The 24,722-nt window shown below is 39.9% G+C and overlaps 1 protein-coding gene across 3 annotated transcripts in view; it reads left to right on the top strand.

Moving 5' to 3' along the window:
- Positions 1-10,776, top strand: part of tnr (tenascin R (restrictin, janusin)) — a 205,598-nt gene extending 194,822 nt beyond the window's left edge. For all 3 annotated transcript variants that reach the window (XM_030074578.1, XM_030074577.1, XM_030074579.1), the window contains 3 exons: positions 3,225-3,386; positions 4,617-4,780; positions 6,436-10,776. In XM_030074578.1, coding sequence (XP_029930438.1) covers positions 3,225-3,386; positions 4,617-4,780; positions 6,436-6,555 — 446 coding nt within the window. In that variant the 3' untranslated portion in view covers positions 6,556-10,776. The remainder of the gene's footprint in view (positions 1-3,224; positions 3,387-4,616; positions 4,781-6,435) is intronic.
- Positions 10,777-24,722: the final 13,946 nt, after the last annotated feature.

The following is a 24,722-nucleotide window of genomic DNA, read 5'->3' as shown; positions in this document are numbered from 1 at the left end:
ATCTGCCCCAGACCACTCCAGGACTTACTGGATCAGGGCACTGCCATCTCCAGGGTCCTGCATTACTTTACTTTCTTCGGTGTTTCTTAGGAGCCCCCCTTCCCACCCCATCTCCTCTTGCCTTTACTGTACTCTGTCCTCTCAGTCCATAAAAGCAGCTTAATGTAACCTCAGGCTGCGACACATCAAGAGCTCCATGTCTGTTCTCCTATGAAAGCTTCTCCCCACTGCTCTGTCACTGGATTACATGACAGCAGGGACGGTGGCAGTCTGGTTGTACTGTGCAATATGTCCAGGCTGCTGTGTGAAACCGGCATGTCTTTCCACACAGATCCATTGATTACTATGGATCTGAATGGCGGCGTGTTTCAGAGTTTGAGTTAAACTACACAGGTTGTCTAATACATACTTAAGCCATGGGGATTTGTACATATCCACATTGAATATGTTCACACAAGTGGCGGTTCTCATTTTCAGGAAGGAAATGATGTACACTGTTACCCAGAGATATGATGGTTTACTGAGTTCTGGCACAGTATTGGGGAGCAACGCTCAAAATTCCTAAGAAGTTATTACTTGTTTTATCAGATTTACCCAAAAAATATTACTGGGATTCTGTGGGTCCCTGGACTTAAAGGGACAGCATAACCAAAATACAAAAAAGATATCCTACTTACCTCTTGTGCATTATATATATCCAGATAGTTTTCATGTGATTTGGTGAGGTTTCCAGTCTGCCAGTCTTCCCTGTATCTGTCCCAACATCATACTCCTTTAGAGTGGATAAATAGTTTGCAAGTGTTTTTCTTCAAGAAAAGCAAATTAAACTCTTCATTCCCATGGGGTTTAGAGTATGTATCATAATTTGGGGATTTTTTTTTTGCACATGTACATTTTTTATTGTTTGAGCTCCACAAAACCATATCTATTCTCTCCCATTGTACTGGGCTGCTGAAAGACAGGGAAGGCTGCAGCAGCCTTGAAACCTCGCTAAATCACACTGAAACACTCTAATGGATAGATTGCATTAGATATATACAGTATTTTGGGTGAACTGCTCCTTTAAGACAATAATGTGATGATTAATTAATAGTAAACATTGTCTTACTACTTCTGCCATGTCCTGTGCTCTGCCACAAAATGCTTGACCACCCACCCCTGTTGGCCATGCATTGCAACCATTTACAGTGTAAGAAGTGTCCTATGGGCACTTGGTGTAAAATTATATTTTTGTTGCATAAAAAGAAAATGCTGTTGTCATACAGATGGCCACACCGAGTTTATTGCAGCCTCAAAGCATTTGACCTTCATTCTTCTTTCCACAGATTAGGTCGCTGTTGTAACCCGGGAGAACCATTATAGCCAACATTTAGCTAATCACCACCACTACACACAGAATAGCAATATATTGGGCTGTATGGAGCCATAAACATTGATATTAAATCCACTCACACTGAAAAGAAGAGGCACTTAACTGGCCAGCAGTAAAGAATATGGAAATTAAGCTTTCATTATTATCTGTTACAGTTTGAAAATGGCCATTTTTATTGCCGCTCTAGGGCAATCTATTCTCCCTACTCAGTGACCTTACCCTGTTTCATGCAGAACACAGTGTCAGTTTGATTATGTAATAACACAGAGAAGCCAATATGGCCGTGTGCGATATGTGATCGTTATCCCATTCCCTCTTCCCCTTCTTTCCTTTTTAATTTCCCCCCTTGTTTCTCCATAATCCCCCCTCCACCCCCCAAGTGTAGGAGAAAGGCTGGTAATAAAATGTTAAATGATGGTAATGTTGGCAATATAATAGGAGAAGAGTGCAATACTGTGTCCAAATGCATTTTTAATCCCTGCAGTTTCTAATAGAGCGATCTGATCCCATAAAAATGTTGGAGGGGGAAAAAAATGAATGTGTAAAACTATGGGTACCAGATTAATCGCTGATAATACAATGATATTATACACTGCAAATTTGAGTTCAGTCAGTGTTTAACAAAATTGTATTACTGCAATTGCTTTTCCCCTGTCACCCTTAGGCCCTTTGGTTTGTAACATTGATTTTATCTGCTTCCCATTGACATATTACAAGAGACTTAGCTTCTCCCCTCTCCCTTATTCCAGTTCCCTATTTCTTATCAACCAAAGCTTGGAGATTTGTTTTTGGTTTTTTTCCCCCCAGTTTCTGAAAAGATGCATGTGTGATGTTTCTGTAGGAGGTTAAGCAGGAAAGGAGGCTCTTTTCCAAATGGGTGCTTGTTGTTGTAATCTGATAGCGAAGGCAGCTCCAATCTCTCAGGTCGGTGTGGGGCCTTATCGTTGCACAGTATGTCTGGGTTCAAACGAGCCGCATATCTGCTACCTTCGAGATAGGGAACAAGGCTGTATATCTCCAAAAGTTTAGACATATGGCATTTGTAAGGAAGATAGCGACAATGTCCACCACTCGTGATAGTGTCAGTCAACCCATATTTTCTAAGGACCAGCTGACAAACATGTCCCGCACGGTGCTTATCAGGATTCAAACCTTTAACTTTCAAAACAGCAAGCAGAACCATATCTCATGAAAAAAAAAAAAAAAAATCCCCAGTTGCAAGTCTTGTCAAGTGTCAAATTTAAACAAATTCAGTGTGGCTTATTTTAAAATATTTTACATATAAAGTGCCAACTAATATCTGTGCTGTCAGCAAACATTTGATTTCAGCGAGGCATTTCTGGGTTGCTTGCTTGTCCGCTCAGACTTTGGTAGTTTCTCGTCACGTCTGGGCAGCGTTAATCACCACTGGAGAATTCAGATGAACATAAGCAGTATTTCCATTTTAGTCAACATTCTTCAGTATACGCTTGGTAATATTTAAGATGGCTGCCATATCTTCTGTGGTTACGTCTAATTCTAGGACTGGAGCTATGATTACACTTGTCATTTCAGTGTTTTTTGAGGTTTGATTCTGGAGATGGGGTTTTATTAGGATACTCTTCGCTCTTGGCCTGGAAACAGCTTATTAAGCATCTCCTGTGGCTGTATTTAAATCAGTGGCTGCTTTTACTTTTTATTACACTCCTTCTCCATCTTGTCCGTGTCCGCTTTTGAAGCTCCGACAGCCATGTGATTAAAAATACAACTTTTCCTGCGTCCAGACTTGTGATTTATTGTAAAGCGACAGGTGTAACTGGGTCCAAGGTTGAAATGTGAAATGCAACATTAATGTGTGCCGTCTCTCCCCCAGGGCTAGACAACATCCAGAAGATTGCTGCTCAGGGCCGTTATGAGCTGAGGATTGACATGAGGGACGGGCAGGAGTCAGTCTATGCCAACTACGATAAGTTCTCTATTGGAGATGCTCGAAACCTCTACAAGCTCAGGATAGGAGAGTACAATGGCACCGCTGGTATGTGCTTGGATACATGGAGAGTGTTTTCAAATATGTGAATAGATTAATTAGCTTCCTGAACTACTGGGATCTTAACTTGGCTCTGTGCATGAATGCCTTGTAATAAATGGAAGTGTATTCCCATCTTCTTCCTGTTTAACATCTTTAACCCTGCCGGTCCCATCAGTAGTTTTGTCATTACAAATGCATGTTGCCTGGCTTTATTTCAAATTCTATTCAAATGCTAAAAGGCTGAATTACAGGGAAATGTGCGTAAAATGATGCACAACATCCAGGTATAGGATAGGCATTGAAGGTATTAACATGTAAGACATCTAGGTATTTTGTGTTTGATGTCATGATGCAGTAAATAAATAATGTCATCTTTGGTTTAACTTTTCATTCAAGATAAGTGTGATGTAGTTTCAGTGAAATGTTGCAAGCAGCAGATACACAATATGTTTGACATTGTCATACAGTAAGGAAAAAGAAAGTCTAACTTTGAAGCTACTGGTGGGGAAATTTAAGGTAAAATCTGAATTCAAGGCATTAACTCCCATTTTCCCTCTCCCTCATAAAAGCAGTGCTGTATCTAAAGCTCGTCTGGCCAATCTGAAATCTGATTACACTCCTTCTACACGTACAATATCTCAGATTATTGAATCAAATCCCAGAATCATGTCATTTTGAAAAATAGTCACTGAACCCCTTAAAAGCCATATATTTTTTCTATTATGTCACCATATCTGTGATGATTTTTGTGCTTTCTCACTCCACCACCTCTCCTAAAGCACAACTCTTCAAGTGAAAACACCTTCCCATCTCTCCTCTACCATCTGGCACTTTCTCTGCCTGCTTTCCCCCCTCTGCCTTCTTCTATTCCTTCATGTCACAGACCTTCCTCAGCACTCCTCCATGTCCCTGTTCTTGTCCTCCCTCTCCATTGAATCCCGTGTCTGTCAACATAACCATATGCCAGAATTACCTGCCATCCCCTCATGTTTATAATTACAATTCTCTCTTCTCTCTCTCACACACACTCTCTCTTTCTCTCTCTGGTGCTCTAAACCGATTCAGAGAGCCTCCACCAGGGCTTCTTGTCTCTGCCTCTCCCTCATCTCTTCCTCTCCCTTCTGCCTCCCTTTTCCTCTGCCTCCCCTCCTCATGGTATTATTTAGAACAGCCATATGCCAGTGTTGCCTGTCATCCGCTGATGTTTCCAACTCTCCATCTCTCCTTCAATCCCAGGTGATTCTCTGAGCTACCATCAAGGCCGGCCCTTCTCCACGAAAGACAGAGACAATGACATCGCTGTCACTAACTGTGCCTTGTCTTACAAAGGGGCCTGGTGGTACAAGAACTGCCACCGGGCCAACCTCAACGGCAAATACGGCGAGTCCAGACACAGTCAGGTCAGTTATCTGATCAATAAATTGATTGATGAATGAATGAAACAGTTAGTCATTGAAACTGAAAGCTGGAATGGCACTTATAGGTTAAAATTTCTAAATTTGGAAGGCCCAAGCTCCTATACTGCTGTAAATTAAATTAAAATTTAAATCTACACTCATACAGCTATATTTAACAATTCCACTGATTGGCCTGATGGAGGCGCTATAATTAAAGGCAAACAATTCTAACCTTGAAAGGCCATTACTGATACACTGCTGGTCCCAGCTTGGAGGGATGATATATCACATTGTGTATATGTGTCACTTGGACTTGAACTGTAAAAGTTGGAAACCTTGTACTAGTGAAATAGTTGGATAACACTGATGGAACAGACCAAAGTTTATTCAAGACATGAAGAGTTTTTATTGATTTTTTTTTTTTTTTTTTTTTTTTTAATAAAAATACCTCACAGAAATGTACATGTCTTTAAGTACAGTACCTGTGAAGAGCGAGTGAGTGGTCATGGCCGCTCCTTTTGACGAGTGTCTGATGTAGCTCTCTCAGCATGATGCTGAAATGGACCGAGAAAGAAAGTGAGGTGTGCGGGGCTTTGATTAGGCTGAACTACAAAGGCTTCGGAGCATCGCACAGACACTGCTCATCTCTCTGTACTCTACCTTCCTCTCAGTCTTTTGATGAGATGAAATAAAGGCAGGTGGGTGCAAAGATGCACAGGCACAAAGGCAGACGCTCAGAGAGAAATTGCCTTATGGTGTAAAGCTGCAAATGGTAGGGTTACGGTCGTGGCGGTGGTGGGGATTAACTAGGAGCTAGAAAATCATAATTACAGTAAGTTTGTAATTGCTCTTGGAAGGTTAAGACACATTTTTCTTCTGTACAACTCTGAGTTTGTGAAGACTGGCTGTTCTCTCTACTTTTTGACCTTAAAGGAAGATAATCTAGCAGAGCTGAGATTAATTTTAAAATGTTAACAGCCTCCAAAGCAGATTTTTGTTATTTTGTCAACCAGCATTTTTTTTTTTTTTTTTCCGCCAAATTGGAGAAAGAACTGTGGGCTTTGTCTGCCATGCACAATTTCTGAGCCTGTGCTGGCTTGTTTTGGATGAAACTTGGGGGGAAAGCTGGATCTGGCAGTTTGAGTATAAACCTGTTTGGCCAACTGCAGTGCCATCACAGGGCCAACAGGGCCTCAAGCGATCAGTATCTCAGACATTTTTGGGTCAAACTTGATTAACCTTTGAGGAATGATGCATTTTGGCATTAATATCCTGCATCTACAAAATGAAACTGATTGGTGCACCACAGCACCAGCAACAGGCCAAAAAGTCCCTTAGCATCAAGCAGTGATGTCGCAGATGCCAAACATAACAAAATAAATGAATAAATCACACAGGGTGACTTGCTCCAATAGTGGAGGACATTAGGGTCGCTGCTGACTTGTTCAATTGAAATAAAAATACTGTACTTTAAAGGAATTAAAACATTACCATCTTACAAAACATCCTTGCAGGCCTATTGAGCAGAGTGGAGACTTTTGAAATTTGTGTACTCTGTGGTTTTCCCAAATGCCCCAGCGACCACTGGTGCTCAGCCATATAAGAACTCTATTGATTTAAGCAGATCAGCCACTGAAATCTCACTTTCTCTGTAACAGGGTATTAACTGGTACCACTGGAAAGGCCATGAGTTCTCCATTCCCTTTGTGGAGATGAAGATGAGGCCATTCAACTACCGCAGCATCAGCAGCAAGCGGAGGAGGTCTGCCCCTGCATAAACACAATCCCTCCATCCAACCAAGGGTCATGGATAAATGGAGTTCGGACAAAGTTTAACACTCAGTTTCTGCTCTGTGTGTGTCGGTGACTCACTTATAAGCTTATTGGAAAGTAATTGTGCTTTGGAATGACTGGCTCTGCCAAGGCTCCGTATTAAAGAGGGGATTATTACAAAAAGCTACTGATATCGCATTAATATTCTGATATATAATATACGACACATAGCACATTATTATTAAAATGCTACAAATGTTCAGAATCTGTTGGATCTGTGGATGTGACCAAAAACAAAAAGCACCAAAATGGCAGCCAGGGTGAAACCATGGCCGAACTCCGTCTGTCTATGCCTCGTCTCCTGCCCAGCTTTAGCTGTCTTTCCCTGCTGTACTTCTAGCCAGACGATAGAAGACACTGTATGTAATTTATTAAATAATTTGAATGACAATGGTTCTATTTGCTGTAAAAGGAAAGGCAAACCAAGAAGCTTTTCTCGCAGTCTGTGATTTTCCTTTCTCTGGGATGTGAGGAAATGTGCTCAGAAATGCCCTCCTGAGTATAAGTGCTAGCGTTATTTTAACCATTCAAAATAATAACACTTTTAACAGAAATATACTGTATATGCCCTTAAAACTCTTAACTGTAAGATATCTCTATTTTTATAACTGATATTGTGACAAAAGTCCATCTATTTCATAATATGATTTGATGCCTTGATTTTTGAGACCTATATTAAGTAAATGTAATCATAAAGCAGATCATGACGAGTACCAGACTCACAACAGACACACAGGAGATATAAACCACTGCTGTCAAACCAGTGAACACTTTGCTTTTGCAATCGCCAACCAATGCACCAGCATTAGATTCTGTGTCATCTATTTCTTTTATTTATGTTTCTTTCAGTGTTACTACTGATTATTATGTACTTGAGTTAATTATGAAAGCAGTAAATAATCAACACTAATCATTTTATTGTGACGGTGAGACAGTATTTGCACTACGAGTGGGAACACAGCAAAACTACTGTTGTTCATTCAATATGTACCCCCTCCCTTGTTCACTTTGTAATGTACATGGGCAGTATGTATGATTTCCTGCTCTTTATTGTCAAAAAAAATGCAACACCCCGATGTAAACTGGTTTCCCTCCCTTTTTTGTTGATGTGATTGCTTGCAGAGATGGTGCTGATTGATGCAACATGCACAGTAAAGACGATAGCCTAACTTTTTGGGAAGATGCCGACCATTTTTTTTTTTTTTTGTCTCCACTGAAGAAGCTTTTCCCTGTATCCTAAATAGACTCCCTCTTTTCATTGACTTTCATGGTGATCTTGTCCCCAGGCATTCTTTATGTGAACATTGAAAGCTATGCCAGAGAAAGTCATGGATGGATATCGTGCAAATTTTAGCCTCGCCTTTCCCTCACTAACAAAGCCGGCAGAACAGTGCATGGAGCAAAGCCATGTCTTTCTGGTGTGGCCTTCTTTTATTTGCTTCATTATTTAAGCTCCCCAGTGGAAGAACAAAGTCGGCACAAATGACAAAGAATGGATTTTTTTTTTTTTTTTTTTTTTTTTTTTTTTCCCTGAGTGGGCTGGGCGTAATCTGCACCATGTCCACCAGGCATTTCTTTTACACAGTGCTCAAAATGTAGCACACGACATTCACATAGGAGACGAGCATCATGGCAGTGCCAGTTAGTTGGCTTGCACTTTGCTTTTCATGGATTCATGGATTCTTGCTTTCCTTTCTCACCTCCTTTGTGGGAGGAAAATTACATTTTTACAGTCTGAAGACAAACCACGCACAACAAACTCAATCTTCCGCTCTGGTCTCACGGTGTACTCACAAAGGTTGCTACGATCTTTTGAACTTAGTGTCACCATCGCTGCAAGCAGCATTTGGCCTGCTGTATTTAATAATCCAAATACCAGTTAAATCCTAATGATTTTTCCCCTGTGGAAGCACTGGAAATCTCATTCCTTGTTGCATTTCTGTCCGTTTCTTCACTTTTGCCTTCTCAGTGAACTGAAAAGGCAAAGCAGGCTTGTATCATATGACTGTGTATATTGTTTTTTTTTTTGTTTGTTTGTTTTGTTTTTTTTTGTTCTTGTTTCCTGTCCTCTAGACTTGAAAACAATGGTGACTATCCCTTCTATAAACTACTACTAATATACTCATGTAGGGATAGGGTTGAAGATTATGTGTCTTTTGATGTGTTCCCCCTTTAGATGCAAACTAAATCAGAAAGCCCTCTGCAACATTTCCACGTTAACCCTTGTATTGTTTAACCATTGTTTCGTAGTGATGTCTTAAAAGGAGGAATGGAGCCTACTGCATGCTAACTAAATTGCAATCAAAAGCTTCATGCTGAATAACAAAGGTCATGAGAATGTGTTTTACTTAAATGATAGTGCTGAGTTTCTTTGCTGACCTGGGTAAAGGTTGCCCTTGAAATAGTTTTTTTTTAAGGTATTCATGAAAAAGCTGTGCACTTGACTTTGATTATGATGCACATAAGCTGTCATGTAGATGGGAAAATGACATTCAAGGCAAAATAAGTCCAACATGCCTGACATTTGAACTAATGAACCCAGCTGTTTCAACACGTGACCTTTTCCCAGGTCGCATTTATCTCCAGCTGAGCTCCACAAAGTCAGCGTGACTGTTTCAGAGCTTCTCATCCGATCCCATCTCCCAGTGATTTACGCTAGAGTAGGCTTTACTGTATGTACTTATTTCATTAACTATGTAGATGAAGTTCGCCTCAGTGCAAGGAACAAAGGTCCTGAAGCTTTGCAGAAAAGGAACAGAATGTAACTTATGGCGTGAGAGATTTGTCATATGGCAAACCACGAGGTGCTCTTTAAAGATTTTTTCAAGAGAAGACGAACAAAGTTAACTCATATAACTTCCAAGATCCTTTTTTTAAAGAAGATTATTTTGCAGTTATCTTGGATCAGTTTCGGTCTGTTGTCCATCACTTACGATGCCGCAGCCATACTGTCCTGAAGGAAATATGGTAAATTAAATTGCCCTGGCAGTTATTCTACCGTAGAATAGCCTGTATCTTTATTGTTATTTATTTATTTATTTAGTTTCTTCTACATCCGCTACAGCTATTGCTCAAGAGAAACCAGACATTTACATCTACTGCTGTAAACAAAAACTCAAAAGTCTGTTTGGACACTTGAGGAACACCTCAACAATGTCAACAATTATTTAAGAAATGCAGCAAGAATAATCATAGCCAAAAGCTTGGTTTGCATCTATCTGAAACAGGATGTCATCTTCTTTAGCCTGGACATACATGAAATATTTAGCCTTACCTTTTTTCTTTTTAATTGTAATTTTCCTCAGTTCTTGTTTCTTACATCAAGCAGACAAGGAAGCGAATGGTTCCATTTCTTGATTCTATGAATAATGTAACGAGGTTCCCTAAAACATCTACGAGAATCTTTTTTCCTCATTACAGTCTGATTGAACGAGTTAACTGGCGTTGCATTAAATTCCACAGTTTTCTGGAAACACAGAGGAGATTATGGTATTAAATAGGCAATATTTGAAATTAATTTTCAATCACGTCAAGGGTATTATCCTTTTTTTTTCTTTGCTATGTGGGGTTTTAACAGAGCGCCTCAGTGTTCCATCTCCTCCATTACTGAAGTCTCAATCATTTAAATACACTGGAATAAAATGTTGATGCACACGCTGTATCAATATTTAAAGACCTAAATATTTTACCAGCATTTTCTTCCCACTGAGTTTATAGTATATGAAGTATATGAAGCTTGTTTCCCTTATTTATTTCAGGGCTATTTATTTTAAAAATGTAGGATGATACTTTTTGAGTGATGCATCATTGTAAAAAGATACAATTACTAATAACACAAGGTGTTCTGTGTTTAAAAAAAGAAAAATCTTTTTCTTCATGGGTTGACTTCTATAAGTTTAATTCCCTAATGAACCATCACCTTTGGTTATGGCATTTCTTATTATAAGCCAGATAACTGCATTGATTTAAAATCTTGCCATGAAAATGTAAATGTTGATGTGTGTGATCTTGACTGTTGAAAAGCTCATATATGCTGAAACTAAGGATTTATTGTTGGATATTCTTGGATATTACTGTCAAATTTAGCTCTAGTTTGACTTAAACATGTACTATATAGTTCCTTTTTTAATACATTTTCTACATATTAATAAAATATTCAAATGGTCTATTTGGTGTCTTGTGATTATGTGCTGCCTGTGACTCTAATCCACTTGTGTAGTTATTGGGAGACTGCAGGATTGTTTGAAACCCAATATGCAACACATTTGCATGAACTACGTGGTTCAGAGAATAGATTAGATTATTTCATTATTTGAATCAGGTTCCATATTTCAAAAGAAGCCAAGCTTTGGAGATTGTAGTATACCTAACCATTTCTGACGCATATGAAATAATGAAATGGACCAGGCAGTGCCAGGCAATATATTGATAATATATTGAGATATGCAATATAAAACTAGATATCATCTTTAATGTTAGACATTGTAATAGTGTGATATGATACAGTGCTGTTTCATCCTGCTTTTAAAGACTGCATTACAGTAAAGATGCACAATTTTCTGTTATGTGTCTCTACCTGATTGGCCATCATATCCACATAAATAATGACTGGTTATCACTAATCTAAATATTTTATAAAAGCATCAATAGTCACTCTACAATATTGCCACAGTATCGATATTGAGGTACTTTTTGTTAGTCCTATGACCAAGTACAGACTGAGGTCATGTTATACATTCTTCAAACCATCTTCAGCTCTACTTGGAGGCAATTAAAAATTGAAGTGAGGCTGCCAGCTATCACAGGTGAATGTCTCAGGTACAGCATTAAGGGTTTGACAGTTAGTTTTCGCTCCACAAAATGGCCTGTGCAGGATGGGACACATGGTGCACAGACAAGAACACGCATCATGACATATCATTCTGCGATGAGCATTCAATCACATTTATTTGCAGAACTGATCAACTGAAAAGCCTTTTTTTTTTTTTTTTTTTTTTTGGAGGTGTCAGAGTAAGATTAATAGAATGAACAGCGAGTGAAAGAGTGCCCTCATTTTACAAGACTCTCCGGGCTTGTATCATTAGCTCCCTTCTGCCCCGATTGTATAAAAAAAAAAAAAAAAGGAGAGAAAGTGAGCCGTAACTTGTGTGTGGCTGATGAGGCTGAAGGAGAGCTGCACTATGGCTGAGGCACCGACTTGACCTCTAAATTTAGCCAGAAGGAAATTGCTTTTCTTTCTTTCTTTCTTTTTTCTTTCTTATTTTTTTTTTTTTAAATAAGTTGTCCATCCATCTCAAGCCCACAGCCAAACCTGGGTCACGCTTGAATAAAAGAAATGATCACACGCTAACTGCATCATGCAGAATTTTCCCAGCTTCTCGGTCACAGTATTCTTTAGATTTGCAAAATCTTCCATATTAAAATAAGATGAATGAGATGACACTATATGTGACTGATGCAAATCTGCATATTAAGCTAGTTAGTTTTGAACATCTCATTCAGATAAGAAAAAGCTGCACACATGCATACAACTGTAGACATGTGTGCACACACACACACACACACACACATACAATAGCTGCTTAAGAATCTTATCACGGTAGCTCATACCCACATACTCCCAAACCCAAAGTTCAGCAGTTTTAAGATTCACTGTATAATTGCTGCATGTTCTAATTATCCATTAATTATCTATTTAAGTGTCTGTTCAGCAGAAACACCTTGGTAAATAATGAAGCTGCTTGAAGTTAGGGAGGCACACTCAAATAAATGAGAAACACAGCATTAATATTGTGAGAGAGGTCAGGGAAATGGGCACAGCCATGCTCAGTCTTAATCAAAGCACAACATCATTGGCTCTCCTGGGAGAACAGACTGCTCCGACTGTGGGCCGTTTGTTTGACAGGTCAGCCATCCTGTCGCTCTGTGTGGGATAAAAATGAACAAGGTTTGTGGATTCATACAGGGTGTTGGGAAATATATATTTTTTCCACAGTAGTAAAATATCAAAAGATACTTTGATTTGATAGATTGTTCTTGTTATTGGTCTCCCATATAATTGTTGTTGTCCTTGAAATCGGAAATTAAAGGGGAAAGTCTCTTTCTTGGCCCTGCTTAACCTCATCCCTAGTCTTTCCATTCAAAAGCAAATAAGTGTACTCATGTGAAAACATTAATTAAATTTTTGTCGTAATTTTGCCTCTCTAATACTGGGTACAATTTAGTAACATAGCTTATTTCTTTCCCATTTTAACACTGCTTAGATACACACAACCAAGTTATTTGAAGTTAGTAAATTAATTGTGCCACGAATGTCAAGTCAGCTTGATGAGAAATTAATTGTTTTCTAAATCATGGAAACTTGGCACAGTTAAGGTGGCTAAGCTAGCTTGCTAGGTTGCCAAATATATGGAAAAAGTGATATGATTTCATATGATATCTTGCAAAACAAGCAGCAGTATGTGTATGCATCGCCTAAGTGGGCCCAAGGGGATGCATGTGGAATCTCCTTGGGGCCTCTTCTTATAATACAAAATTTGGCACCCTGCAAAGCTTCACACTGGAAAGCATGAACAAACAGATAAAACACGTTGTATTGAGTGCTTGGTGCAATCACTGCCCTATCCCTCTTTAGTACTGACCGCACGTAGAATACGTAAATGAAATTCTACACAATGAATGATTAGCCAACAATCTTCTAGGCCCAACCGGCAGATAATGTCAAAACAACCTAAAGCATGCAGGGCACTGTCCTTTTGTCAGCACAGTAGTATGGGCCAATCACAGGCACCAGAATGACACAAGCCTCCAAGGCAGCCAAATAATAATAGATAACTTCAAGGCAGCACAAACAATCTTAGATAATGTCAGATTGCTGTCAGGCAGCAAAGTACAGGGGCAATGGGGGCTACACAGGGGCGGTCTAATACCACTAATAATGTTAATACGTGTCTGCCTTGAAGGCTCAGAGTCATTTTGCTTCATAGCAGGTTGTTTCTGTGCAGCTTAGCAGGCTGTGCACATCACTTAGCATTCTTAAGGCTATTCTGAAGCTATTAACTGCAGCACTGGCTGGCACAGAAGGCCCGATGTGTCATTTTGCTACATTGAAAACTGAAATCTACCAGTAGTGTGTTGCAGTCTGATGGACGTGCAGCTGTTTGCACCGCTGTCACATTTGATATTTAGCTGTGGTGCTGCAGAAGCCACTCATTTTGTTACTTAGCTATTAGCCACTACCTGCCCAACGGCTTGCAGCTAACTAGGTCACATTTACATGTTGTTTGGGCTGCGGTGAGCTTTAGCTTGGTTATCAGGTTGACTTGATTTATTCATTAATGTAAAGCACATGAGAGCTGGGTATCGATCAACATGTAAAAAGATGGCCACCATTAAAATGCATGACTCTAACCAAGTGAGGAGAGCTCAATCAATGGTTGTGGAGATGAGAAAATTGAATCTATGGTTAGCATGTGGTTAAGAGAATAATGTGTCAGCCTTTGAAGAGGCAACTACGGCAAGTTGTCACTCTGGGAGCAAAAGTCCCACGGCCTATGTGCCCGTATTTAGCATCCAGAAAGAACCACTGCTCTGATCGGTGAGCGTGACTGGACGGTCCTCCCTCCTGCCCCTGCCCGAAACCTGAGATGATTGGTTGACGGTAGTAAAGTCATCCCGCTGTGGCTGAATCCCAGTGTCCAGCCTCACAGTCTTACAGACTTTGAGATGCAGTCAGGTTAAGTCCACAGGAGCTTAGGGCTGTTTCACTGCAAATTCACAAAGAGCTTAAGGGCTCTGATTTGAACTTGTGGAGACTTCATGCAGACTTTGAGTCTGACTGCAAAGCGGCAGAGTCTTCAGAGGGAATTGCTCATAATTCATAACATCACAGAGCTCAACAAATGAGGACACTGGGGAAGTGTTGAAAAAATGTAATGCATTGAGCATGACAGGTGTTTGCAGGAAAAAAAAAGTTTATCTGTAAATCTGCCTTGCTGGGCTAATGATTTATTGCATTTGTTTACAGTTATATCTTTGGATAGAGAGAAATATTATGAATATGATTACCATATTTGTTTTGATCATGTAAATGTCTAGGCATTCTGCATGTGTCGGTTGTGCTGTATCTAAGGCAACACAAACCCAACACAAAGCGCCTGTGTCTCCTTTCCATATCATTTCAAGCCATCACCCCGTTTTGCACACACACACTATGCTGAACACGTTGGTGATGCTGCAAGTCCTTGAAGGCTCGATCAGCCCGTGAGTCTGGAGTCCGGGCATCGTGATTCATCATAAACGGACCATGCTTTGACTTGCCTGTTAAAGAGGGGCCTTTTTGTGTGGCTTTTGCAAAGCGAAAAACAGCAGAATTTTCGCATTTTGTAATGTGAACAGGCAACAACCAAACAACAAACAAACAAACTCTAAAGCTGTGAAAAACACTGCATTATACATTTCTAAAGATACACACCCAATTATGGTTAAATCAAGCTGTCTGGACAAATAAAGATGTACACATCTAATTCCAAAAATATGTTTCCCTGCTGTTTCAGCAGAAGATGATCAAATCTGTAGCACACATGGTCAGAAAAGCTGTTGTTTTGCAGCGGACGTCCATTTAAGGTATACACAGGATGATCCTGGCAGCGAAAAAGTACGCCTATTAACTGTCAGGACTTTGGCATTTCACCATCTGCTATCATTTGTCTGCTAAAAATATTAGGCAAGCTTTTTATAAGAGCAGGACCAAAGCAGAGACTCATGTGGTCAAGGAAACAGAAGGAAGGCGTCGGATTCTTTTGGTGTGTCATCTGTTTCTGCCTCTCTCCTCTCTCTTTCACTGGCTCTACCCTTGCTCCTCTCCTCAGCCCATCCATCCAATAATCTCTCCATATCTCTCTACAGGATTCTAGTGCAGAGCTGGTGAGGGGTTGAAGTTGATGAGAAGCGGCGGTGTGAGCTATCCCCAGTCTCCCATGCGGCCCTAGAGTCTCTTTACATCTCACTGAACGCAGAAAGTTAACAGGCCCTGGCAGGCATCTGAATAAGAGGGAGGTGCAACCTAGATCTCCCAGTTAGGATCTCTGTGATAGTGTTGTAAACACCGGGGCTTAATTGGAAAACCGTCCGGTGAACGGCTTGATCTTCTTCAGGCGCTTATTGATGCTCAGAGCTACATGAGTTGGAGTATGTGGGCCAGTGAGGGCCTCACCAAACAGAATGACCATGTCACAGAGGCAAACAAAGGACAAAGATTGAGGAGTCCCAGCCTTAGAGGAGATGAGCGAAAGGTAAGTACTGGTTGTTCATCAGCTTCTTCAACTGTTTGCTTTTTTTTATTTTTGTGAGGGATCACAAGTAAATATTCAGCAAAATATCTATTGTGCACAGGTTGAAGAGATACAGTTCACCATTCATAGAGGCTTTCCACACCGATGCACACCAGCAATTTATGAATGAATGCATGGGCGTTATTGTGCCTGCATGCGGCATAAAGATTTTTGTGACTGATCTCCATAATTATGTCTTATATTAGTGTATGACTGAATTAGTCATGCTATTACTTTGACTTTTGACCTTTGACTTTTAATAGGCAGTTTGCCGTAAACTTGAGGCAGAAACCGAATCTTTCTCCTTCTCTTTCCACTTCTTCTTTCATGTATGGACTGGTCTGCAAGTTGTGATGGGAGTTGACATGGTACAGCCAGGAGGGCTATGCCTCGAAAATCAGTTGGACTGACAGCAGGGCTACTGGGAGGAAGAGAGAGAGAGAGAGAGAGAGAGAGAGAGAGAGAGAGAGAGGAACTGAAAAATGGTGGGACTGGCTAGGCCGCAATGCGGTAGATCTAAAAAGAATCTGAAGAGTAAATCAAGATCAAAAGATGAAGAGAAGCTGGTTATCTATTTTTTAAGAGTGTTGCCCCGACCGGAAACCAGCAAGCCTTCCCATATTTCCTGTCTTCTTGTCATGTTTTTTCTTCCTTCAATACTGACATTTGGAGACACTGCTCTTCAACCCTGCTGGTCCCACCGGTGGTTTTCATCATTACAAATGTATACTGCTTCGCTCAAACCCCTCACACCCACAGATCTTCATTTTAAATTCTAGGGGAGATTAGAAAATGTAAGGCAATGCTCTTCTCTTCTCTTCTCTCTGGTGTTCTTATTTATCACATTTATTTAGCACAAGACAGGGTATTTGTATCTGCCTCATTTACCATGTGGTGAGAATAAATTCTCTGCTCTTTTGGTAGACGGGACATTTTGTGTCTAGTTGTGGCTCAGCTGTTGTCACAGACAGGATTTTGTCAGGCTCTGTCTCGTCTATGTGTGGTTTTGAAGAGATTACCATTTTGTATTCACAATTTAAAGTCAGACAGGGACTGAAGTTTGATTTTTCCAGTGTTCCAGCAAGGTACCTTAATGCCCTGCTCCACCAGTTGAGCTACACATGACCTCATCCAGATATCAGAGCATACAGACATGAAAGTGCCTCTTAAGGCGATGGAGGCCGGAGGGCTGAACTCAGCAAAGAGCATGTTCCAGGCTTTTTGAGATCACCTCCAAAATAAGTAATGCTCTGTCCCAGAGACCACTGCACTGCAGAGGGCACTGTGGAAGTCTGGGCAGTCAGTGTGTTTATGTGTGTAGGTGTGTATTTGAAATTGCAACTCAGCCTCAATTTAATACATAGGCACAAGCCCCCGCTGTTGTACTAACACTGAGTTCTTACAAATGATCAGAAGAGAAAAGGCAAAGAAATTGGGTCTGAGTCATATGCTGCTCATATTAGTGAAGGGGGTAAGCCATTAGGTATGATGTCACTGTAATAATATTTTAAAAGGACGATAAACCCAGCCAAAAAGGTGTTCTGTCTTCATTATCCACTAAGACTTGAGAGTTCTTAAATATCAATAACTGTAATAAAATGGAGTTTTAGGGGCTTCATTTTCTACAGTGATACATCCCAGCAGGGCTGGATGGGCTTTAACTCCCCCTGTAGAGTAACAATATTGTCTAGAGCCCAACAGACCAGCAAAGTGAAAATATTGAAATCGCAAAAGGTTTTACTGCAACAACATGTTAAAATGTTGACAACATATTAAACTGAAGCACTTTGTTAGCTCTCCCCTCTGATATAATGCTAATAATTATATCAACATTATATCAGATCATTATTGATAATAATGATTTTTTTGAACAATATAGGTACTGTGCTTTAATACAAGCTGTGAGATACTGTTACTCAGTGCCTTTTGTTGAGGCTAGTGGAGGATAACAGGTTCATTTGAGGAGTCAATCACACGGGGATGGGAGGAAGAAAAACTGAGGTTGTGTTCTAATTAGATCATTTCATTCATACGTGTGAAAGTAATCTCTAATTTCTCCCTGGCTAAACTATTCATTTGACTTTGGAGAAATGAATTGGTTTCTCTCTTCATAGACAGGGCATCTGATTCTTATTCTCGCTGTGAGATCATGATGTTTTCGACACCAAATAGTGACAACAAAAACAATTTTATTTAATTACATATTTCAGACTCCTATGTCTTTAACAGCAGCTGCAAGTAATTATTGATCCATTAGTTGCTCGAGTCAGCACTACTGATCTACAGCTGGTTTTCTGTTATCTCATTTTCACACTGCAAAACAAACCTGTGTTGTGCTTTTTTTTTTATGTTTCCTTAAAAAGGATGGTGACAGCTCATCTTTCTGAACATCTTGAACCTGTGCAAAACACCATTGTGGTCTTGTAAAACTCGGTGAATAGAGCATAGCACTGCATTACATAGCTTAGTATTTGAAATTAAGTAATCAGTAATACGGTAACACATTTTGAAAAAAAACTTACTCTAACTTTCAGATGATATGGGGAACCTATATACGCCTGTGCCATATCATCTTTGCTCTATATTTCACAAAGCTGCCAGGTGCTTTTTTGAATATCTGAACATGGTAAATAATTTTACTAGGCACATGGTATCATGCTCTACTGGCATGTGCATAAGACTGGCAATATTTTGCAAGTTTTCACTGAGAATCTTGGGGAGTCATTGCCAAGACGGGGGTATTTTAGGCTCAGGAATAAACAAGTAATGTCAGGAAATGTCAACCCTATTGCCTGATGGGAAAAACGCTTGGAAAAACAGCAAGATGAAAAAATATTTTCATTTGATCATCATAACTATAGTTACACCACTGAATACAACTCAGAAGAAAGACAAGGATACACATACATGAACCATTCCATGTGAGAATAATGTTTACATTGTGTTTGCTGTATGGTATGGCAGCATATTGGGGGTAATAGTTCACAGTAAAATAAAATAATAATATTACAGGGTGTGCATGTCACATCCTCTGACTTTAAAATAATTTGGTGGTAATGGACACAGATAAAACTTTGGGATCTTATTTCTGGTCTTTTTATGACAGCTATAAAAAAAAAAATAACAGCAACAATTAAACTTTACAAGTTTGGGTTGCTTCTAAAAGGGTTCAGCACCTCTCCTAATGTCTCCATCCCGCTCACCGAGTAAAACACAGTTCTGCTGAAGTTAGAGCTTTTTTTTTTCCCCCACTGCAGCAACCAATGCAGAAATAATATAGGGCCTACACTTACTGCACTATAAGGTGTTCTGGACAAAGGTGGCCACCACATGGACTTTGTTAACAATGAAGGCTGATTAACAGTGATTACTTTGGACAGAGACTTGATATTGGGTGCGAACTAATAGCAGCAGGAGTAATGACACAGTGAGGCCATTAAGGCAGACGCAACAGAGATTCAATTACTGTCATGCTGATAGAAATTAAGGCTGAACAGAGTTTACAAGAGACAAAGTAAATATTAACTGCACTTGCAACTTGTTTTCTATGTAAAGGTTTCCTGAACCTACAAACCACAGATTAAAACAAAACAAAACAAACAAACAAACAAAAAAAGTCTGCGTGTACCACCCTGCATGAAGTCTTGTCGTTGTAACCAGAAGAAGAAAACAGGGAAGTGCATTCTTGGACTTCTTGGTTATCTCATGACCACATAAGGTCATGACACTGTTGTAAAACTGCCTGTTAGACAGTTCTATATGTGGAACGCATCCGCCAAGAGTCTGCTAGAAAAAGATAGTGAAACAAGCGATTATTCTATGGTGTTAATCTAACTGTGCTTGGGAAATTTAACTTTAGAATATTGCAAACATGTTGTAAAATCCCTCTGAAAAACTGTACAAAAAGAAAAAAAGTAGTTCCTGACACATTTTCAAACTTGCTGGTGGATGAATGGATGGTTGATTGGTTAGTTAACTGATTGGACGATCTATGTCAACATTTAAATTTATCTAATTTTTATTTTTAACAGCCTTTAATATTTAACACATTTAACAATTAACAACTTTTACGGCTTTCACAACATTTTAGGGTGCTGCAGGGTGTTTTTACAAGCACTGTGAGCACAACAATCTACCATTTGGAATCGCCATGACAACCAAATATATCATTTACTGTCTAACCTGAGTGAGACTCGATTGCCACAATGTCTTCCTGTATTTGTTCTGTATTTGGAAATACCAGCGAGCTAAGAGGAACCTAGAAATTCCCCAGAGATTATGATTAAGCACTCTGGAAAAGTACTGTAGCATTTCTTCATAAACTAAATTAAGCTGACAGTATCATCCTGTATTCATTCACTCAGCAAAATGAGTTCTGTTCTTCACAGGGCGAGGATAAATTATGAAATATCAGTTCCCAAAATGCAAAATGCAAAATGCAAAATGCAAAAAAAAAGCTCTGAGTAACTTCATAGTTGGAATGTACCATTAGATACCCCTATAAAAGCCTCATGTTTACATGCCAACCAATGCCTTCACAATGACGGCTGCTCTTGAGCGCAAGAAGGGAGAGGCAATGCCTTATATAGACTAATAATCTCTCTCTCTCTCTCTCTCTCTCTCTCTCTCTCTCTCTCTCTCTCTCTCTCTCTCTCTCTCTCTCTCTCTCTCTCTCTCTCTCTCTCTCTCTCTCTCTCTCTCTCTCTCTCTCTCTGTTTTCATAGTGCTAGGCCCAAACATTTTAAAGGACTGAGTCACAGCCTACGTTTGCCTCTGGGGGACTGGTTATATTACCAGGCTATTTCTGAACAGTTGTCAGATTCCAATATAGCAGCAGCCTATAGTCACTTTTCATTAGCACTTGCACTGAAAAACTCTTTGTTGAGTGCATATTAGTGCTCATGCATGCACACTACACTTGTGTGTATGCATGTGTGTGTGATCTGAAAGCCCATGTCATGCAGTTTTGCACAGCCCAGTAATTCCATGAGGCTTCACCTAATGCCACTGCTAATGCCAAGATCATATATTCTGTTAGCATGATCATATGGTCAGTGATAAGTGTTAGAAAAGGGATATAAAGCGTTAGCTTTCTGTCACAGGTAGGCAATAGAGAATAAGGTGTCTATTAGAGTGTGATCAGGCCACATATTTTTGTTTGAAGCCAACCCATCGCTAACCCATCGCTAGTTTACATGTATCGCCTGAAATAGCTTTCGTGTTGCTTTCAGCACCATCACTTAAACTCCAGCGCTATACAGGAAGTTGCACAGAGCAGACAGTAGGTCCATCACTGTTCACTAAAATATTGCAGACATGACTGAACCGGACCCAAACCCAAACAGAATTTGTAAAGTTTTGTCTGATCCTGGCCTGATCCGACAGGTCCCAACAGGTCCTGACAGTGTCCACACTCTAGTCTCTATACACCAGATGATAAGTATACCCATTTATTATGGTACCACAGCAATGTGAATTGAGAATATGGTTTCCATAAAGGAAATGGGTCATACTAGGCTCAAGTAAATTGGGAAAAAGATTTCCATGATGGAAATGGGAGGTATACAGTCATTATAATACATTACAAGTGAGGAATATGGTCTCAAGGAAATAATGTGAACTAAAATTATGACAGATTGCCAGTCATGGCAGAAATCCCCCATCATACATTTAAACAGCCACTATGCTCTATTTGTGCCATAGAAGCCTCATATAAGCCTTTCTGTTTCTGAGTGAGTGTACAGTACACCTGAACAGGCATATTGCAACACAAGATCAGTGTCCCTACAACAAGTGATTTCCCAGATCATTTCCAAAATAATTTTCCAAAATAATTCAACCAGATACAATCTGTATGTGTGCCCTGTTCTCTGTGTCATATTCTCACCTACATATGTGGCTTCAACACCTACGCTGTTATGAAACTGAAACATGCTTTACTGAAACTTCTTCAAGTGCATGTGACATGCTCCTTGACACTTTAGCGCATACTGGGAAATCCAACAACCAAGTGATATGAAGTAATAGCATGAGTCAACTGTGCATGCTCTGCTGGTCAGGAACAATAACCAGCAAATACAGTGATCACATGCATAATCTCATTACACTATGTAGTCATGGTAAACACTTAATAAAGATCTAAGTTTTAGGCCTTAAAGAGCAGATGCAGTGCAGCAGTAACTTGAGCTTGCCAAATAGTGAGCCTGCATTGATGTAGGAAAACTGGGTTAGCCTATAACTTATTTAGAATTGTATATTAATGATGTATGTAGTGTTTACAACCTAATTAACCTAATTACACTCCATTCATAAACCCATTACAAGGGCCGTATTATTGTAAAGTGCCCATGGTCAGGCAATAAAAAGGTGAACTTAGATGCATGGTTGGTTCAGGTTAGGAAAGGTCATTGTTAAGGTTATAGGGAAAGGTTTGTCATAATGGTAAAGGTTAGGAGATGGTCTGGGTTAAGATTACATAGCATTAGCTGTACACTAATATTGGGTAGCTAATGTTAGCTAGCTGATGTTAGTGACCTAAAAATGAGAGCTGCTTTTGTCACAGCATCTTTCTTTCCAGGACTACTAGAGGTAGCTTAACTTTAAAATGCATATAGGTCCTAATTAGCTGCTGTACAAACAACTGATGGGGCAAAGCAAAGGGAAATGGAATGAATAGTAAAATCATGGGTCATGTCAGTTCAGAAGATGGTGAACAGGTATCTAGTGAACAGGAATTTTACTTGTTAGACTACAGAGCTGATGAACACTACACTAATGAGTCAGTGCAATATGATGTGAGCCTGATGATGATCAACAGGATAACAAATGCACATGATAGTGACGATTAATGATAACATCCCTGTTATGAGTTATGTGCTAGCTTAGAAACTACTTTTTGTGTGTAATAACATGTGCATTTGAAAACAAAATTTGTCCTGTTTTTTTTTTTTTTTTTTTTTTTTTCCCATGACATCCAGCACTGTGAACGAAAAGTTTGGCAGACTTTGCTTCTATGCAGTGAGTGCATTAGCCTAACCAGTAGCCTAACCTAAATCACTAGAAAGATACTCACTACTTTTTATCCTGGGACTTTTCCAGGGAGCTGAACGTGCAGTACACTGGGATAACTTCAGGACTGGGACACTGCAGAAAATGTCCTAGTTCACTACATAGGTGCAGGAAGGCCCGCACCTTTTGGCAATACTGTTGCCATGCGACATGTCCCTATCAGCTGAATAGCACAGATTAACATGAATTAACATGGATGTGTTTGGAAACAATGGCTCTGTAAGTGCAAAGCCCTACCTCTTTTAGGCAATTTTGTTGTCACAGCACACACCCCTTTGGCCATGCTGCATTGAAAGGTGATCAGTGCCGCCTTGATCACCAATGACCAGCCTCTCCGTGGGTGTGTTTGGAAACTATGGCCCAGTGTGTCTTTACATCCACCCATTGCCACACCTCCTTGAGGCTGATTCTCCTGAAACGTAAATCACTTCATTGCTGGTCCATGGCTAACCTTCCAACCAGATGTCATGCAAAGCCATCCCATACTTTTTGAGTTATCCTGCTGACAGATGGACAGATGGATGGACAGAGGGAAAGGGGCAAATCACAAACTACTGTAAATAAGGGTTTGGACCTGGCACTATACAAGACCTGACACTGTAAAGCCTCAACAGCAGCCATTCTGTTATTGTTTCACCACACACCCTGCCATTCAGCCAACACCCTCTGTGTTAGTGATGTGTAAGTGTGTGTGTGCGTGCCTGTGGGCTTGTATTTGTCCTAGATGGCTCTGACACATCTACAGACAGGGTGAGACTTGCCTTATATCAGTCTTCACATAACCATGTCCCAGAGCTACAATAAAACGGAACACATGTTCATCTAGTCAGACAATCAGGAGGTCGTTGTCAAGATGTGCTTTCACCACGTTTATTCTTTTTTTTTTTTTTTTTTTTTTTTTTTTTTTTACAATAGAAATGACTGTCAGAGTAATCATGTATCAAGATTTGTCCTTAAGTATGCTAATGACTCTGTAATTCTTCTCCACGGTGTGGAGCAAGATCATGGCCTGGTCCTTCATGAATTTGTTGACCAGTCTTTCCTCTATTTAAATAAAGACAAAGGAAATGTTTATTGATTTTCAGAGGAGGCCTATTCCTCCGACCCCTGCACCCTCCGATTAAGGGTGTGCCAGTGGCAGCCGTGCAGTAATGTAAGTATCTGAGCACCGTCCTAAACGAGAAGCGTAACTTTGATGCAAATACAGATGCTATATATAAAAAGGCAATTGAATGATTGTTCTTTTTAAGGAAGTTGCAAAGTTTTAATAGAGGGATGACACTGATGTCGAACTCTTCTTTTACGGAGTTTGTCCTTTCTTTTTCTACAATATGTTGGTTTGGAAGTAAAGTCTCAAAAATAGGAACAACCTGGAATTGTCAAGCAGCAAAATTGTTAAGCTGTGCCAAAAGATTACTGGTGCTACCCTTAATGACCTTCAGCACCTGTGCAAAGTGAGGGCCAGCCCAAAGGCACAGACTGTTGTTTTGGACCCTCAGCATCCTTTACATGTTGAGTTCCAGATGCTTCCGTCAGGGTGGAGGTTTAGTCGCCCCAAAGGTAGCACAAAAAGACACAGATTGTCCTTTGTCCCATCTGCTATTGGTTATTTAAACAAACTGTAACCCCAGATGTCATCACATTTCACTCCCATGATTCATGTTGACAGTGTGAGTGGTATGGATAGTGTGCAGTATTTGTGTATGATGTAT

Source organism: Myripristis murdjan, chromosome 17 (genome assembly GCF_902150065.1).
Source record: "Myripristis murdjan chromosome 17, fMyrMur1.1, whole genome shotgun sequence".
NCBI classification, from domain to species: domain Eukaryota; kingdom Metazoa; phylum Chordata; class Actinopteri; order Holocentriformes; family Holocentridae; genus Myripristis; species Myripristis murdjan.
The sequence above is the reverse complement of the archived record's forward strand: the minus strand, read 5'-3'. Positions and strand labels throughout refer to the sequence as shown.